This window comes from Sceloporus occidentalis, unplaced genomic scaffold, assembly GCF_023333645.1.
Source record: "Sceloporus occidentalis isolate IW3139 unplaced genomic scaffold, rSceOcc1.0.p SCAF_3, whole genome shotgun sequence".
NCBI classification, from domain to species: domain Eukaryota; kingdom Metazoa; phylum Chordata; class Lepidosauria; order Squamata; family Phrynosomatidae; genus Sceloporus; species Sceloporus occidentalis.
Window position 1 is genome coordinate 122,840,147 of NW_028316983.1, and position 20,022 is coordinate 122,860,168.

The 20,022-nt window shown below is 43.3% G+C and overlaps 1 protein-coding gene across 4 annotated transcripts in view; it reads left to right on the plus strand.

Moving 5' to 3' along the window:
• Positions 1-20,022, plus strand: part of LOC149316694 (protein-associating with the carboxyl-terminal domain of ezrin-like) — a 64,234-nt gene that overhangs the window by 42,202 nt on the left and 2,010 nt on the right. For all 4 annotated transcript variants that reach the window (XM_089516056.1, XM_089516057.1, XM_089516059.1 and 1 more), the window contains 7 exons: positions 1,635-1,737; positions 8,490-8,601; positions 13,549-13,626; positions 17,206-17,345; positions 18,081-18,268; positions 18,801-18,972; positions 19,658-19,816. In XM_089516056.1, coding sequence (XP_089372182.1) covers positions 1,635-1,737; positions 8,490-8,601; positions 13,549-13,626; positions 17,206-17,345; positions 18,081-18,268; positions 18,801-18,972; positions 19,658-19,816 — 952 coding nt within the window. The remainder of the gene's footprint in view (positions 1-1,634; positions 1,738-8,489; positions 8,602-13,548; positions 13,627-17,205; positions 17,346-18,080; positions 18,269-18,800; positions 18,973-19,657; positions 19,817-20,022) is intronic.

The following is a 20,022-nucleotide window of genomic DNA, read 5'->3' on the forward strand; positions in this document are numbered from 1 at the left end:
GAAGTTTAAAAAAAAGTTTCCATCTGTATATTTTTGACATATATATCATATAGAAAAGATACCTTACTAACTGCATTAATCTGTTGTGGGAAATACTAACGTGAAGCCACTGTTCCATTTTTTGCATTGGAATAGTCTGTAGGGAAAACCGAGCTCTCAATCATGTTGTCTCTGGATTTGTCTGTAAATAATTTAATTGGCATTCCAAGCATGGTGGGACCAAAATCTCAGATTATCTTTCTTAGGCATGTTTTACTAAGCATATTTATTTATTTAAAATTTTATATTCTCTCCTCCTTTTACAAGTCCAGGGTTTCTCAAAACAGGCAACAACAATAACATAATGGGTAGGTTCAATTATAGAACATTACAATCCAGTGAAATTGGGAGGGGGACCAGTTTCCCCTGCAACTCCCCATGTGTTCACAAAACATGTTGCCCCCTTCCCCTGCTCCGGAGTTGGTTTTCAGGCAGTGTGGAATGCTGCAGGAATGGATGAGAAAAAGAAATTCAGCACAATGTTAAATTAAGTCCATTGAGGTTGAGGTTTGCTTCTGTTTCCATTCATTTTCTTTTCCTTGCTCCTCAGTGCTTTTGCATCCTGCATTGTAATATCACAGGGACAGTTAAAGATGTTCCTGAGTCTTACACAGATATGTGCTAAGCATGGTTGGAGAGGGGACAGGGTTGGGGTTTTTTGGGGTTTTTTTGTTTTGTTTGGTTGTTGTTGTTGTTTTAAACTGTTTGTTTGCATTAATATGTAGGAATACATCAATATAGGACGAAATCAGAAAATTAAGTAGCAAAATGCAGTTCAGATGTTATGGCTACTAGCTTAAATAATAATTATTTTTTTAAAAGTCCTTTTTTAAATCAAGTTGTTCTAATTGAGCTTACGTTAATTCAAGGATTTATTTCTAAATGGCATTTCTTAATCACTTAGAAAGTGATTAAAATGATGCAACTCAGAATTGATACTGGTCTATCAATGAACAACTACCAATAAACTGTTAACGTTAAAATGTTTCAATTCATACAGTCATTGTTATTCCAGTAAGAGGGTTGGAAAATAGTAATACTAGCCAGACTTTTTTTTAAAAATGGAATAATCAATTTTAAAACACAGGAGCCACCTGTTTTAAACCAGCCAATCCTGGTGCTAAAGCTTTTTATTAATATATGTTCAGCATTTGAAGGATGTGGTTATAAAGTTACTTGGAAGTGAGTCTGTATTCATAATGGAATTTCTTTCTGTATTATTAAAGCATAGAGTTCTAATCAATGAATTATAAACCAATATGGTCATTTGGTACTTCTGTCAGAACTTCCTGAAAACCTGTTTCAGTGTGAAGATTCTGTATATGAAAATTTTGAATTCATGACTCTGATTTCTAGGCTTCTCTCCCACGCATTCCCAACACACACACAAACACACATATATTTACTATTGTATCTTATGTGTTTTGTGCTCCTGTCATTTATTGTTTTTTGCCTTTTTAAACCATCTTCAAAATTTTAAGAAAAGGGTATAAATGTCTTAAATGAAATACTGTGTGGATTAAAGTTGGAGCGGGAGGGTTTCTGAAAAGGGCTAAGTCAGATTTTACTGTTTAATCCTATTTCTGTTACTCTAGGCTACAGACTTCCAGCTTCTTCCTGGAGGCCAGGGTCATTCCCGGGATGCATATTCATTCGGTGTAATGGTTGAAAACCTGCTGAGTTCTTTAAATGAAGAGGGTAAGAATTATTAGAAACAAAATGGTACAATTTCAAGGAATGCCAAGGTTTCTACTGCCAGTATTCAGAATATAAAAGGAGGTACTTCAAAATTTAGGTTACAGATGCAGTGGCTTAGTGGTTATGATGCCAATTCTGACAGAAGGTTGGAAGTTCGAAGCCTGAGTGCTGCATGATGGGGTGAGCTCCCATCACTAGTCACAGCTTCTTCCAACCTAGCAGATCGAAAGCATGCAAATGCAAGAAGATAAATAGGTACCTCTTCGGTGCAGTCATGCTGGCCACATGACCACTGGAGTAGCCCTCAGACAATGCTGGCTCTTTGGCTTAGTAACGGAGATGAGGACCGCCCCCTACAGTCGGTTATGACTAGACATTCATATCAAGGGAATACCTTTGCCTTTTTTTAAGGTATGGAACCTGCTGACATAAACTTGGCTGCTAAACTTCTATGATTTTAAAAGAATATCACACCCTATTTGTGTGTTTACATAGCCATTTTGTTGGTCACTGTGGGAACAATGCTGGACTAGATGTATTATATTATATTAATGTATTTTAATGAATTGCTTTTGATAGAGAAGATATTTTCCTGCAGTGTGGGGAGGAAATCCTACATGCTTGTTCTTTATAGGGAAGGCTTCTGATATTTCAGTCATCCATCATCATCATGTTTATTTATAACACCCTTTTCACCAAAGAGCAGTACACCAGAAGATATACATTCAAAAACACACAATAAAACATAACATTATAAAACGCTAAAATACTAAAATAATATACTAATATGCTAAAAACAAAATCCTCATCAGTCTCTACCCATCTTGGCCAAAAGTGTTTTAAATAGTTTTATATTTTTAAAATGTATTTTATTCTTTTAATAGCTATCTATTTTAATATTGTAATAATTTAATTCCTTTTTAATGTACCTCTTTTGTATGTTTTAACTGTATTGTTCTTTTAATATTGCTGAGCCGCTCTGAGTCCCAGTTCAGGGAAAACAGCAGGATACAAATAAATATAATCATACATAATAATAATAATAGCAGCAGCAACAACAACAACAATAACAACCTAATGAATCAAAGAGGAAGGTCTTCAACCTTTTATGAAAGCAAGTAAAATCCTCCCTATTCCCTATTACCATGTATGGATGTGAGAGCTGGACAGTTAAGAAAGAAAATAGGAAGAAACCCCATTCATTTGCAGTGTGGTGCTGGAGAAGAGTGCTGAAGATTCAATGGACAGCCAAAAGGACAAACAAATGGGTCCTAGAGCAGATCAAGCCAGAAACCTCCCTGGAAACCAAGATGGCCAAACTGAGGCTGTTGTATTTCAGACACATCAGGAGAAGGAAGGACTAATTGGAAAAGACAATAATGCTGGGAAAGGTGAAGGGAAGTAGGAAGAGAGGAAGGCCACACAGTGGATGGACTCAATTAAGGAGGTAACAGGTATGGGGTTGCAGGAATTAAGCAAAGCAGTGGAGAACAGAGGGTCTTGGAGATGTCTCATCCATAGAGTCGCCATGAGTCCAGATCGACTTGAGAGCAGCTAACAACAGACCTCCAGATGGAGGTGCAAATGTAGTCTGTTCCACAAATGCCGAGCCAGATCCTGAAAGACTTGCAGCCTTGATAGAGCCGTTGGTGGAACTGCCAATTATTAACCCAATCCTGACATTCGGCTCCCCCAAAACACATTTCCCCTTTCTCAGATTAACACATTTGGCCTAAACTTAATCACCCCAAATTAAAAGTTTGGCATACCCCCACTTAAACTTAACAGCACATTACAAGTTAAAAACATCAAATCTTAAATTGACTTTCCACAACTTGAACTGGTGGTTCCCGTCTACGACAACAAAGGGTGGAGGAACAAGCTCTTGTTTCCATGCCTCCAACTCTGCTACTTCTACAGATATCTGGTAGCTGCTTGTGTTGCTCTTCATGCTGTCTCCCCGGCTCTCCCATGGGCTTCATTGGTGTCATCCAAGATGACTGATGACTCACCAGCTGGTTCATCCTATGGATTTCCTCCTGTCACTGGTGGGTTTCTATTCCCCCAACTTGGGGACCGATGCAGATTCTGTGGTGCCACACCACAGGTGATGGTGTCTTTCTGTGAGCAGGTGGCCTCCAGGTGCCCTTCCTTGCCACCTCCCAGGTAGAATACCATCTGCTGATACTGCTCCTTTTCGGTCTTACCTGACCCTCCAGTCACCTGGTGTACCATCTTGTCAGGAGGCTTTTTGGCAGTGGGCTCAGTAGTAGTCTAACAATCTCTTTTAGCAGCTCCCCTTCTCCAACAAGAAGGATTTGACCCATCCTTCATGAACCCCATCAGGGGTTCTGGGATGTGCTACCCTATGCCCCCTCCAGTGGGTTGATATGTAGACCTTTATAAAAATGATTAACTTTAACAGCGTTCGGCCATGCTAAAATTTGGGCAGCTAAGTCCTGAAATTCCTCCAAATATTTGAGCCCCGATGCAGATTCAGCAAAAAAAGCGTGGGTATTTTCTCTATGAAATGTGTCTTCAAACCTCGTACACAACTCCACCATGAAGGCTTGTGTATCACACAGAGCCAGTGCCCCCTCATTGTAGAGCTGCACCAACCACAGTGCTGCCCCTCCCTCCAAATGGGTGGCTACATACCTAACTCTCAAAGCCTCATCTGGAAAGATGTGTGTTTATGAATACTGCTACCTGGGCAAGGAAGAATGGCACATCTTTGGATTACCATCAAAGCCCACTCTGAGCTCATGAACTCTTTACAACTGCTGTTCCCCAGACTGCTACAGCAATCCTACCATTACCTGTGAGTCCCCAGACCATCCAGGTTCTGGAACTGGTGGAGTTGGTGGTAGAATTGACAGTTCCACAATTGCAGGTGCTGCCGCTGCTTGCGGCACCCCTGTGCCAGTCGGAGAGTTGGTTGGGCAATGTGACCCCTTCCAGTTGACTGTCATCCTGCTGAAGGATCCTGATTTTCGCTTCTTCCCCCCCCCCCCCCAGAATGTAGGGGGCCACCTTGCTCCCCCACCCCCCAACATCCCAGTTTGCAACTCTGATGGCTGGGTATCACTCCCTCTTCCATGAGGAAGCCTCAGTCTTGTACCACAAGTCCAACCCAGCCTTAGCTGGGATGGATTCCATAGCCTGGGCCTCTTAGTGGATGCCTCGCACCTGGCTGTGAAGGCTCCCTGAGGAACAGCTTCTAGTTCCTGGACTGCCAACTCAGCTTGCTCTCAGCTCCCAGGTTTCTTCCATCTTAAGTTCTGGTTGTGTGGCAGTTTGCACCAAATGCATTTCAGATCAATCAAGACCTTGGTGAGTTTTATCTAATTGACAGAAACTCATAGCAACCTTCCTCATACTCAGTAAATTTCTGAGGATTAACAGAAAGCCTTTATTGAAAGGTCAGTAAAAGTCCATCTAGTAAGAATTCTTAGACAGAATTGAAAATCTGACACACATACATATATCATGGCAGTATTAACCCAATCCTGACAGTTCACAAGGTCAGTGATTTTGTCCCCAAGTGGAACTTCCACATGGAAACACTACAATCAGTTCTAGAAAGGATGCAAGATTATCTGGCATCCTTTGTCCTCAAGGAGGCTTGCTTGCACATTCCAGAACACGCGGCTGACAGAAAGCACTTCAGGCCTTAACCATTCAGTCTATCACGTGTATAGATTGGCAACCTTAGTGTTGGTGGGACATCTGAGGCTGTAGGTTGTGTATGTGGAGAAAGGCAAGGAGTTTGTGCAGGTCAACATGGATTGTCTGGGGTCTGGATTTTCACCATGAGTGGTGGGATCCAGTCTCTGCTCAGGAGAGTATTGAGGCCGGCAACATCACAGCTGATTTAGTTTCTTGGGCCAAGTTCCATCTGACAGAACTATAGTATTTACTTCTGCCTGAGATTGCTAAAAATGTTAGCTGGATTTGCATTTCCCCCCCACTGAGAGGTTTTCTCTTGGTGGGTTTCAGAGTTGTTGAGAAGGGAATGCCAGTTGAGATCTGAGAAGAGTGGCTGTCATGATCTGTGCCAGTTTGCAGGGTTGGAGGGGCACACTGCAGTGGCCAGATGGCACAAAGCTTATGGGCACCCAGGGAGAGGATATGCTGTATCAGCTGGCTGAAGTTACAGGTGGTGTGTTTGATATTCCTCAATCTGCAAACAGAAATTCTGGGGAATCATGTTGATCCAGAAAGGGACCTTCATTTTAGGCACTAGTATTCCATTTCATTGCAGAACCTTTATTCCTTAAAAACAGTTTTCCATTATTTTTCCATTTCCATATTTAGTGATATTGAAGGAGTATTCCATTTGTGTACAGTCTTTATGTAGGAAACAACCTGTTAAGCCGTGTTGGTTTTAAATGACTCATTTAATACGCTGCCTCTTAATTAATGATATTGTGGTTCTAATTTATCAGGTTCTACTAGAGATTCTGCTGTAGTGAGTCTGAACGACAGCTGTCTTAAATGTAAAACTAGCCAATGGTATATGTAATCTGTTGTTTAAGATGGTATCTCAGGTGACAAAGTAATGGCTTCTCAGACTGCATAAGTCATAGAAATAGTTCTTATTAGGGGTGGAGCATTTTAATAATAATAATAATAATAATAATAATAATAATAATAATAATAATAAATTTTATTTCTACCCCGCCCTTCCATAGAAATGATCAGGGCGGCTTACAAAGTTATAAAAACATTACAATACAGGTTAAAAATTCAATAAGCAATTAAAACCATTATTACAAAAACAGGAACAGGAAACAATAAAATAAGAGATACATATATCAGGGGCAAAAGAAAAATACAAAACGTTCATCGATCCAGGGTCAGAAAGGAAAAGAGGGGGCAGGAAAAGATAGACAAACAAATTAAGGTGGGAAGGCCAGCCGAAATAGATATGTTTTCAGCTGTTTTTTAAAAACATCTAATGAGGCGGCGGAGCGAAGCTCTGCAGGGAGCTTATTCCAAAGTAAAGGGGCAGCAGTAGTAAAAGCCCTCTGTGAGGTCCGAGTAAGATTAGACCTAGGGACCTCTAACAATTTAGTCCCAGATGTTCTGAGTGTGCGGGGTGGATTATGTGGGGAGAGGCGGTCCTCCAAGTACCCTGGGCCCAAGCCATTTAGGGCTTTATAGGTCAAAACCAACACCTTGTATTGAGCTCGGAAGCGAATAGGCAGCCAGTGAAGATCTTTTAAGATAGGTGTTATATGGTCCGACCTGGAGCTACGAGTGACCAATCTGGCTGCCATATTCTGCACTAATTGCAGCTTCCGAGTTTGGTACAAGGGTTGCCCCATGTAGAGCGCATTGCAGAAATCCAATCGAGAGGTTACCAAAGCATGTACAACAGATTCTAGGTCCTTTCGGTCCAGGTAGGGACGCAGCTGGCGTATCAGCCGAAGCTGATAACAGGCACTCCTGACCGTCGCATCCACCTGAGAAGTCAGCTGGAGCGACGAATCAAGGAGTACTCCCAAGCTGCGCACCGAGTCCTTCAGGGGGAGCGTGACCCCGTTCAGGGCCGGGTGACAGATCTCACCACCAGGAACCGGGGAACCTATCACCAGTACTTCCGTTTTCCCTGGATTCACACTGAGTTTGTTCTCCCTCATCCAGCCCATTACTGACGCCAAGCAGGCATCTAGAGGAGAGATGCCATCCTTAGTTACTGCATCAGTCGGAGACATAGAGAAAATTATCTGGGTGTCATCAGCGTACTGATAACACCGCGCCCCATGTCTCCGGATGATCTCTCCCAGCGGCTTCATGTAAATGTTAAATAGCATAGGGGACAAAATCGCTCCCTGAGGGACACCAGATGTCAGGGCCCTCCTGTCGGAGCGACAGTCCCCCAGCTCCACCATCTGGGATCTGCCCGAGAGGTAGAAACGGAACCACTGCAAAGCAGTGCCCCCAATTCCCAACTCCCTCAGGCGTCCCAGAAGGATACCATGGTCGATGGTATCGAAGGCCGCTGAGATGTCCAAGAGCACTAACAGGGACACGCTCCCCCTGTCCATGCCCAGACAGAGATCATCAACTAAGGCGACCATGGCAGTCTCAACTCCATAGCCCGCCCGGAAGCCAGTTTGAAATGGGTCCAGAAAATCGGTGTCGTCCAAGATCGACTGAAGCTGGAAGGCGACTGCTCTCTCGATCACCTTCCCTTACTTAAAGGCCAGATTTCCACCTGAAACCAAGCTAGCAGACCAGAGAATTTCACACTGAGTTCTACATTGGGAGCACATGCAAGATGTGTAATAACTGGTCAGTGATCAGAGACAACAGCAGCGTTCCAGGCCTTGCACATTTGAGGACAGTACATTTCCCTGACCCTCAGCAAACTGGATTAAACAGCAGGCCAAAGGTTTTTCATCCCTGGTATAAGGAATGTGGAAATCTTCAGCAAGATAATTTTATCATATATGTTTTCTCTTGGTGACACACTCAGAAAAATAACTGTCCCAAATGTGTTGTTGTTTGGAATACACCACAAATCAGTCAAGCACCACTGACACCTTTAATGTCGGATCACTTCCAAAGAATAGGTCTGCTCAGCTGTATTGCACTGTGAAGTAAAATAAAATCCTCTTCAAATCTAGAATTGCAGTTTCTCTTTGTAAAGAGTATCTTCTCAGAACTGGGCAAAATTGAAGCTGCTAGTGCTGCTTGATCTTGGGGTTTTTTGACAGATTTAATTCCAATATTGTGTCCTTCAGTTGCAGAGGATGTTTTCATCAGTTTTCAGCAGACCTTATGCACTGCTTTGCTAAATCCTGATCCTGTGTGCCGTTTCCCGCTGTCTAATCTACTATCCCATGAATTCTTTCGGTGAGCATACTGTTGGAATATATGTTAACTAATATAATATATGTGATTGGAAGTACAGTGGTCCCCCGGGTTACGAAATTAATTCGTTCCGCTGCACTTTTCGTAAGCCGGAAGACTTTCGCAAGCCGAATTGCCATAGGCGCTAATGGGGAAAAGCCGCGATTTGGTGTGAAATCGCGCCGAAAAGCACCAAAAGTTTTTTCGTAACCCGAAAAAACTTTCGTAACGCGGAACAGTTTTTTTAAATTATTTTTTTTCGTAACCCGGGAATTTCGTAAGGCGGTGCTTTCGTATCCCGGGGTACCACTGTAATGCTTCAAGGACTATGGTGTGCCAGGTTTTCACATTCAGCAGTCACAGTTATATAAACAGCACTGTTCTTTGATAAACAAAGATGCTTTCCAATGGTAATTTCAAAATGTATTAGGAAGCAAAATACAAGGTTCTAACTGTAAATGGATAGATATGGAATCATTGCATAAATGAATTCTCTACTAGTAAGCACCTGCAGTCTCAGAACAGATAATGTAATTCTCTTCTACAAATAAAATGATCAGTGCACAAGTGAAAAATTACTCAAGTAATAATGATCTGTAAAAATTATTCCCAGGAACAGATGTTTAGGGAAAGAAAGTTCCAAAGTTAGGACACATGGTTGTGAGTATGAGCACGTGAGGCCACCCATAACTGACCTGGGTTAGATGTAGAAATAAGAGTAGAGCTAGAGATATCCTGTGTATGTTGCAACCAATCCTTAAGACAATAGTTCCTTGGTATTTTGATGCAAATATGCCATAGACACAAATTCAGGTAATTGTAATTTCAACAAATTTCACTACACTTGAGGGTTGCTTTTTGTTTGTGTGCTTGCAGCACAGAATAAGCAAAGAGATAGTACAGGAATACCTTGTTAATCTAAATGAATATAAGTCTCCAGGACCAGATGAACTACATCCAAGAGTATTAAAAGAATTGGCTGATGTAATATCGGAGCCATTAGCAATAATCTTTGAGAACTCCTGGAGAACAGGAGAAGTCCCAGCAGACTGGAGGAGGACAAATGTCCCCATCTTCAAAAAGGGGAAAAAAGAGGATCCCAACATTTATTGTCCAATTAGTCTAACATCAAGGGAACTGTCTAAGTAAAAATAATAATTGTAAGCCGCTCTGGTAGCCTTTAGGGCTGAAGAGCGGGGTATAAATACCATAATCAAATAATTAAAAAGATTATTGTCCAGGTAGTCTGACATCAATACCAGGAAAGATTCCAGAGCAGATAATTAAACAGAGAGTCTGTGAACATCTAGAAGGCAACTCCATAATTACAAAAAGTCAACATGGGTTTCAAAGAAACAAGTCATGCCAGACTAATCTGATCTCTTTCTTTGATAAAATTACCAGCTTGGTAGATGAAGGGAATGCTGTGGATATAGTATCGCTTGATTTCAGTAAGGCCTTTGACAAGGTTTCCCATGACATTCTTGCAAACAAGCTGTTAAATGTGGACTAGACAAGGTAACTGTTACATGGATTTGTAATTGGTTTACCGGCTGAAGCCAAAGGGTGCTCAACAACGGGCCCTCTTCATCCTGGAGAGAAGTGACCAGTGGGGTCCACAGGGCTCTGTCCTGGGCCCAGTGCTATTCAACATCTTTATCAATGGCTTAGATGACAGAATTGGGGACATACTTATCAAATTTGCAGATGACAAACTAGGAGGAGTAGCTAATACTCCAGAGGACAGGATCTAGAAAGCTGGGGCAAAGCTAACAAAATGAAATTCAACAGAGAGAAATGTAAGGTACTGCACTTAGGGCAGAAGAATTAAATGCTCAGATATAGGATGGGGGACACCTGGCTGAACAAGACTACATGTGAAAGGGATCTAGGAGTCCAAATAGACCACAAGTTAAACATGAATCAACAGTGTGATACGGCAGCTAAAAAGGCCAATGCAATTTTAGGCTGCATTAATAAAAGTATAGTGTCTAGATCAAGAAAAGTAATAGTGCCATGATGGCAAACCTATGCCACGCATGCCGGAAGTGGCACTCTGGGCCGTTTTGCCGGGCACGGGCACCGGGGGAAGGAGAAACAGGCACACACATTCCCGTTCCTCCTTCTCCCCGCCATTTTCAAACCTCCCGCTGTCTCTCGGAGACAGCGGGAAGGCAGAAAATGGCGCTGGAGAGAAGGAGCCAGAGGTGTGCGTGTCTGGCTCCTCCTCCCAGCATTTTCCCGGCCTTCAGTTGCCTATTGGAGACAACTGGTGGCTGAGAAAGTGTCGGGGGGGGGAGGTGAAGCGACCAGCGCGTGCCTGTTGCTCCTCCCCAGAGACCTTTCCCAGCCTCCAACTATCTCCAGAAAGACAGCTGGGGGCAGGGAAAGGCCCCTGAGGAGGAGCAGTGGTGGCGTTTCATGTCCTGGCTCTATCAGGGGTCCTTCCTCCCCCAGACCTCTATCCCAAGAGAGAGATCTGGGGCTGGAAGGGCCGCAGAGGAGCTCCAGGACTCCTGGGCTCCGTCACGGCCCTTCCAGCCCCAGACCTCACTCCAAAGAGAGAGATCTGGGGCTGAAAGGGCTGTGAAAGAGCCCAGGACGGCGGCGTGCCAGGCCTGGGCTCCGTCATGGCCTTTCCAGCCCTCCCTCCGGAGAGAGAGATCTGGGGCTGGAAGGGCTGTGAAAGAGCCCAGGACGGCAGCATGCCAGGTCCTGGGCTCCATTGCGGCCCTTCCAACCCCAGGCCTCCCTCCAAAGAGAGAGATCTGGGGCTGGAAGAGCCGTGGGGGAGCCCAGGACGGCGGCGTGCCCAAGCCCCTTCCTTCGGCCGAACGGACCCCTTGGAGCCCGTTCGGCAGAAGGAAGGGGCCGAAGGGAAGGTCCTGGGATGGGTGCCCAAGGCCCTTCCTTCGGCCTCCCTTCCCTTCGGCCGAACGGGCTCCGTCACATCCCTTCCTGCCCCAGACCTCCCTCCGAAGAGAGAGATCTGGGGCTGGAAGGGCCGTGAAAGAGCCCAGGACGGCGGCATGCCAGGTGCTGGGCTCCATTGCGGCCCTTCCAACCCCAGACCTCCCTCCGAAGAGAGAGATCTGGGGCTGGAAGGGCCGTGGGGGAGCCCAGGACGGCGTCGTGCCCAAGCCCCTTCCTTCGGCCTCCCTTCCCTTCGGTCAAACGGGCTCCTTGGAGCCCGTTCGGCCGAAGGAAGGGACCGAGGAGGAGAGGGCTTCATTAGACCTGAGGTGTCCTTTGACACCTCAGGCCTGGCGAAGCCCCTCGGAGAGGAGCAGGGGCTGCCAGCCTCCTCCTCCCCGCGGGGCTTCAGCAGAACTGAGGTGTCCTTCGGAGGACACCTCAGGCCTGGCGAAGCCCCTCGGAGAGGAGCGGGGGCTGCCGGCCTATTCCTCCTCCCCCTCCCTGAGAGACAGAACCAGGACCTGGCATGCTGCCGTCCTGGGCTCTTTCAAAGCCCTTCCAGCCCCAGATCTCTCTCTCCAGAGGGAGGTCTGGGGCTGGAAGGGCTGCGACGGAGCCCAGGCCCCGCACACCGCCGTCCTGGGCTCTTTCACAGCCCTTCCAGCCCCAGATCTCTCTCTCCGGAGGGAGGTCTGGGGCTGAAAGGGCCACGACGGAGCCCAGGACCTGGCAGGGAGAGACAGCTAGAGGCCAAGGAAGGGCAGGAAGAGCAGGCACGCCTGTCACCCCCTCCCCCAATTCCCCCCCCAACTTTTAGCTGTCTCTCAGAGACAACTGGAGGCGAGAAAGGGCGCAGGGATAGCCCCGCCCCTGGAGGGTGGGAGCTCCATCCCCGGCATGCGGCCCCGCCCCCAGATGGTGGAAGCTCCACCCTCAGCACGGCGAACCAAAAAGGTTCGCCATCACTGTAATAGTGCCACTCTATTCTGCTTTGGTCAGGCCCCACCTGGAATACTGTGTCCAGTCCTGGGCACCACAATTCAAAATGGACATTGAGAAACTGGAGCGTGTCCACAGGAGGGTGACTAAAATGGTGAAGGGTCTGGAAACCATGCCCTATGAGGGACGACTTAGGGAGCTGGGGATGTTTAGCCTGGAGAAGAGAAGGTTAAGAGGTGATATGATAGCCCTGTTAAATACAGTGCTACCTCGGGTTACGAAATTAATTCGTTCCGCCATTCCGTTCGTAACCCGATAATTTCGCAACCCGAAAAGGCTTTCCGTTAGCGCTGGAAAGCCGATAGCCGCGCTTTGCATTTGAATTTCGCGCCGAAATGAATTTCGTAACCCGAAAAATATTTCGTAACCCGGAACAGTTTTTTCCAATCTAACTTTTTCGTATCCCGGAAATTTCGTAACGCGATCATTTCGTATCCCGAGGTACCACTGTACTTAAAGGGGTATCATACTGAGGAGTGAACAAGCTTGTTTTCTGCTGCACCAGAGAACTTTCCTACCAGATGGTTATCCAGCCTGTTTAAAGACTTCCAAGGAAGGAGACTCCATCACACTCTGAAGGAGTGAGTTGCACTGTCGAACAGCCCTTACTGTCAGGAAGTTCCTCCTAATGTTGAGGTGGAATCTCTTCCTGTAGCTTGCATCCATTGTCCTGAGAAGAGAAAGTTAAGAGGTGATATGATAGCCCTGTTTAACTATTTGAAGGGATGTCATATTGAGGAGGGAACAAGCTTATTTTCCGCTGTTCCAAAGAACAGGATCCGGACCAATGGATGCAAGCCACCTGTCGGCGATGCTTTGATTGAGTGTTCCTGCATGGCAGGGGGCTAGACTGGATGGCCCTTGTGGTCTCTTCCAACTATGATTCTATGATATTAATTTTATATTGTTATTATATTTATTTATAGTTATTATTTTTACAGTATTATTTATTATTATATTTATGTGTTGTTATATTTATATTTATTTTACATTGTAAGTTCTAAATCAATAATGACTTCTTTTAAAAAATTTCAGAAATGATTTCCTGGAAATTTTGAGCTTCCTGAACAGTTTAACACTGAAAACAGAGGAGGAAAAGACAGAATTTTTCAAGTAAGTAAAAGTTACAATCTATTAATAGACTGTTACATTAGTTTACCTCTGTTTTTCCGTTAAAACCATATTTCAAGTGTTATTTTAGTTAGGATTTTCTCCCTTATTTAATATTGTCTAATTTGCACTGCATAAATAATGCAGTTTGACACTGCTTTAACTGCCATGGCTGAATAGAATTCTGAGATTTGTATAGAATTCTGGGATTTGTAGTTTGCTGTGGTGCCAGAGCTCTCTGACAGAGAAAAATAAATATGTCACAAAACTACAAATCCCAGAATTCCATTTAAAACCTAAAACCTTACTTGTAATTACTCTAAGAAGTGTGCAGTTTAGAAGAGAAATTTCTTGATGAAGCCCTTCCAAGTGAGGATGTACAAAGATTGAACTATATATATCAGTGATTCCCAAACTCAGGTGTTACAGGTGTTTTGGACTTCAATTCCCACAATCCTAAACCAAGATGGCTAGGGATTCTGGAAGTTGAAGTCGAAAACACCTGGAGGACCAGAGTTTGGGAATCATAGATCTATATTTGCTTCATCAAACCATTCTCTTCTTCATCATTGAGGAGCTATCAGAATTACATTAACTCTTGATTACCTGGCATTTGGGGAAACACATGAGGGCAGTGCTGTGCAGTAGAGAAGGATATAGGAGAGCCTAAGGGCAATTCCATTGAGTGTATTTGTGTCCCTTATTTTTGTCGCAAAGAATGCTTGGAAAGGCATTAAATGTTTTAAATCAGTGGCCTTCCAGAAATTGTTGTACTACTCAAGTCATCTTGACCATTAGCTATGCTTGTTGGGGCCAATAGGAGTTACAATCTAATATTATCTTAAGTGCCTCTGCTCCTGAACTACCTGCACCAGACAGCTTATTCTTTTGGTAAAAAGTAGGAATCAGATATTCAGTAGCATCTGCTCTTAGAAAGTACAGCAACTTGTATGAAAACGGAATGTCTTTTGAAGGTTTTTGAGATTTTGCTGCTGCTCCATAGGATGTTTCAGAGGGATCACTGTGAGGATCTGGAAAGCTGTAATGTTTGCTCGCTTTATGGTGCTCATATGCTTCTTTGCAAAATGGAATAGCTGTATTACATAATAATAATAATAATAATAATAATAATAATAATAATAATAATAAATAGTTTATTTATATCCCGCTTTTCCAATTTTTGATCAAAGCGGCGACCTAATACTTTTGGCCTTGATGGAAGTAAAATGTTGGTGAAAAAGTGCGACTATTAGATTGGATAATCCATTTTATCCATTTTGCTGGATTCTGGGTGACTAAGAACTTCACTATCAACTATTTGAGGCATGAGAGAAATACTAGAGGCCTGGATTTTGGCACATCACCCAGCTGCTTATTGTATATTTTTCTGTGTTTCCTATTTTTCAGTGTTTGTGTATGCTTAGAGTGACTGCTAAGGAGATTGTTCAGAAACAACTTGGTGTGATTTCAGCTTTACCATGTTTTGTAATTTAACATTGTGGAGCTGAACAGTTTAACACTGAAAATAGAGGAGAAAAAGTCAGAATTTTTCATTAGCTGGGCAACACAGCTGAGGGACATAGTATCTTCTCCAGGTAAACAAAGGCCTGAAAAGACAGGTGAAATGACGTAGTTTCCCACCCTATTCAGGGTGTGTCATTTAGATGACGGCATTTAGATGACTACGTCAGCACCGCATCTTCAGAAAAGAACCAGGCCTAAAAGGAATGGAAAAAACTGCTCCTTTTCGGCAGCCCAGTTCAGGACCGCAATGATGGCCTGGATCGGGGGCAGGTACATGCAGTTGCTGCAGCCCTGGCATGAACGGTGCCAAAGGATAAATGATGTGATTGATTAGGTTACATTTATGGCTGCAGGGTGGGGGGGTGTCCACATCTCAGAAGATCATGAGAAACAATTGCCCAACGAGGATGAGCAATTTGGAGGGAAATTTGAGGATATGCTGGAGCATGTTACACTGTTCAAGGCCAAGAAGCCAGTCAGAAGCCAAGAAAACAAACCAGGTAGAGAGTTGCCCTGAAAAATAGTTGGGATCCCTTAACACATGTCAAGAAATGGCATCTTTCCCAAGAAGCTGCTTACTAAAGAGTGTTTTGAGCTCACATTATCTAAAGGAACTTAGTGTTGAATAAAGACAGCTGAGGGAGCTCCAACCGAGCTGATGTCTTCAACCTGCCTCTGTTCTGCCTCCAGACTGTGGGGCTTCCATGCGGAGCAAAAAGAACCCTTAAAAATCGTGTTCTTTATGCGGCGCCATTGTGACACCGCAATGCATCAATGGCACACTTGCAGCATCACAATGGCGCCGGGACATGCAGACGTTAAGCGTCCGCCACGTCAAAATGGTGGCGCCCATGTATACCAGGCCTAAAAGGAATGGAAAAAACTTTGGGGGTCACTTTGGAGGTATGCTGTTTAAATGACACACACATCTTAAGAAGCAAGAAGGTGCGCCAAAACTGTGCTCCGGTCCTTAGGACTGAAGTGTGGCTTTGGTTCAGCTTCTGGCCTCTTAGGATGCAGCATTTAAATAGCATACCTTCAAAGTGAACTGAAGCAGCTTTATTTTGGCCTGTCTGTACAGGCTCTGCATTAATAAAACATTTGATAAACATTTGATAACTACCTTGTTATTCTCAAGGTTTAGACTTGTCACAACAACAGAGTTACCTTTGATTATTTGAGGGCCTGGAGTAATGGATGGTGATGGATGTTATGATTCAGGTAACACTTACAAAGGCCTACTGGGAAGAAACAATTAACTGATAGTGCAGGCAAAGGCAATAAATCACCAGCACCTAGATGTGTCCATCAGCTGCAATTGAATCCTGCTTTTATTCCTCTTCTGGGTGAGGTTGCTGTTCAACAGGGAGAGCAGCATGAGGCTGCTCTTTGGCTGGGACACTTGCCTGGATCTATTCTTCAGGCTCCTTTTCACAGACCCTGGCTCATGGCAGTGGCAGCACTGGACTTGGTAATACAGTACTAACTTCAGACTTCCACATGGTGAAGTATGAAGCTTAAAAAATTAAATTTTTTAGAAAAGTCATTCCCCTTTTTTGTTCATACAACTTCTGGTGGAAAACTGACATGTCTCTTAATAGAGACATAGTATTCGCTTTCCATCAGCCTGTCTACATCTCACAGGAACTCAAAGACGTATTAGCACTATTCACTCATATACAAAGCATTTTGAATCAGCCCACTAGAAGAAAAGCATACTAGCTCTTCATCTCCATGTCTCACACTATAGGCTAAACCTGAAGAGTGAAAGGTCTGAACAGGAGAGTTTACCCTATCTACGGTTGCTCTCCACTTGATCAGGAACCCTAAAAAGTTGGGATTCTAAATCATGAGGAAAGTACCATGCAAGGGAGAACTTCACCTATTTGGATTCATAATGAGATTGACAAAACTGTGGTTTCCACAGTGGGAGCTAGTTCTATACCCAGAAGGATGTCAGAAAAAGGAGAAAGCATATGATTTTTTTTAAAAAAAAAATCTGTTAACTGCATGCAAGGAAGAGATAAAGCAGGCTAAACAGTTTCTTTCCAAATACAGATTTCTGCTGGACAAACTGAGTGGCTTGCCAGAGCAGTTGATTGCTTTGAGGTTGGTACCTCTCTTGCTCAATCAGCTTGTTTTTGCTGAACCAGTAGCTATCAGGAGTTTCCTTCCTCATCTCCTCAGTCCAAGGAAAGGTAAACTTTGCATATTATGTCTTCTGAATAAGTACAAATGCATTCACTGTGGATGTAAATTAAGGCTGACTAGAACTTCAGAGAATGCTACACGTGATTATTATGGCTACCAGAGTGGCTTACAATTATTATTTTTAATTAGATGGCTTCATGAGTAGAATGCTTAGCCTTGCCATAGAACAAAACTTGATAATCATCCATTCACATTAGCAGTTCATAATACTTTATATAAATATGCAAGTTTTTAAAAATGTTTTCTATAAACATTTTATATAAAGTATTTTAAACTGGTTAAGCAAGTTGATAGTAATATTTTGTTTGGGGGTTTGTAAGTGTTCACATTACATCATATGTGTTACAGCCTTTTTATCAGAAACCTAACTCTCCTGTAGAGATTTGCATTATGTGGAACACTTTATGTGTTCCATTGGGTTTTGTGCCTTATAGACAGAAAAAAGGTGCCATATTTCACCATTAATTGATACGTTCTATTTTGGTTCAGTCAGCAACTATCTGTGTCTCTTGCTTTCACATTCTGCCCATTTTCAGACATTAAAATGGCAATAAGGTAGAAGACACGGTTGCTGTAAATTTCCAGCTCAGGTAGCTCAAGGGAGAGGTAACTACATACAAACATGACTGAAGCTTTTGTGATGATATAGATATTTGAAAATCTGTGGTAGTAATTTCACATTGCTAGTTTCAACTGGCATCATGTTCACTCTTTCACTTCAGATAAAGTGGGTGAAAGCGAGATCAGTGGCCTGCTGTCTCCAGCTGTGTTCCAAGCACATGTCAGCCCTGTGCTGCTGAAATTGTTTGAAGTGCATGAAGAGCATGTTCGGATAGTGTTGCTATCTCACCTAGATGCCTATGCAGAATTGTTTACTCAAAAAGAGCTGAAAAATATCATATTACCACAGGTAAATATGCAGAACAGGAACCAGAAAGTAGTTTATCTAGAACATACTGGCTTCAGCTAGGGAACTGCTTATGACAATAAACGCTGCCCCATCCTTTATTCTCTTAAGTTTCTATTTCTGGGAACAAAAATAGTTCTGCTGAGTCCTATCCAACATTCCCTGACCCTTTGTTGTAAGGTTGTTAGATTTGCACATACTACAGTGGATTTGGAGCATTGTATTTTGAATGAGAGAGACCCAGTGTGATATAGTGGTTTGAGCATTGGACTGACTCTGGAGGCCAGGTTTCAAATCCCAACTTGGCCATGCAAACCCACCGGGTAACCTTGGGCAAGTCACATTCTCTGTCAGAATGGCAATGGCAAACAGCCTCAAGAAATTTGCCAAGAAAATCTTGTGATAGGTTTGCCTTAGAGTTTGCCATAAGAAACAATTTGAAGACACAGAACAACAACATTTTGAATGAGGCTTTCCCCAAAATAGTGGTAGTGTTAAGGAAGGAACTGAGCTTGACCAACTGTCCTTATTCTAGGTTTTATTGGGGCTGCGAGATACCAGTGACTCGCTGGTAGCTATAACACTGCAAAGTTTAGGAGTGCTGGTCTCACTGCTTGGACCTGATGTTGTTGTGGGAGGTGACAGAACAAAAATCTTCAAACGTTCAGCACCAAGTTTCACTAAAACCTTGGACCTTTCCCCAGAAGGTAAGTAAATATATATGGTTTTGAACAATCCAAATGTGGCTAAGAATAACTCTGTTGGTTAAACTGGAGCAGTTATTTTAATTACTTGTTTTTGTATAATATTAATACTGCAATCTAGAAAATAACAGGGACAACAGTTATGCTTCATTGAAGACAACAGTTATGGTGGTTATTGCCTTGTTTATATATTGCATTTCACTTAATGTTCCATAAATCTTTGGCTTATTAGCAACAAAACTTCAGCCTTCTTGTGCAGTCTCCCATTTTTGAGCATCAGAGAGACCATGAAAAGAAGGACAGGTTGCAAACCTGTAATGCTAATTCCTCAAGTGGTCATCTGTGAACTTACATAACCCTCCTCTTGTGTCCTGCCTGTCCTATGGATGATTGCATTGGACAGGTGGTTTCACTGGGAATGCTGGAGGCGGGGGGCTGCTGGAGGTGGGGGGGGGACTACCACCAAAACACTTCTATAACATTCTAGAAGGATCTGAACAATGCATTAAAATGCGTTTTTAAAAACACGTTTTACTTGATATGACCTTTTTCCTGCATGCTGGTAATTGACTGTAACAATATACAAATCAGACATCAGTTTTAAACATTTTGGTTACAGATGATGCTATTGTAAATGTCACTATTCTAGCTACATATGTTTTTGTTTTTTGCGCATGTATCCCTTCAGATTCTCTCAGTCATGTAATCAACTTCCAGAAAAGACTGATCTATCAGCCTCTGCAGAATAACTCAAGTATATTCCTCAAGTGTCCCAACTCTGGAAATCTTTCATTCAGCAACAGAGATCATGTGCCAAGGCAAGATTCTCACATTGCCTTAAGAAAAGGTAACCTTGGTCTTTTTTCTTTTCTTTTCTTACAACAGCCCTTGCTGCTAAAAACCTGCAGGAAGATTTTGCTACAACTACCAGTCCAGAGAAAAATCCAGCACCTGTAGCTCCTAACCTGACTGTTATAGAATGAGAACTGTGGACTGTCCTCTTCATGTCACTTGAAAGTTTCTTTTGAACTGATTAACTGATAGCAGCAGGGT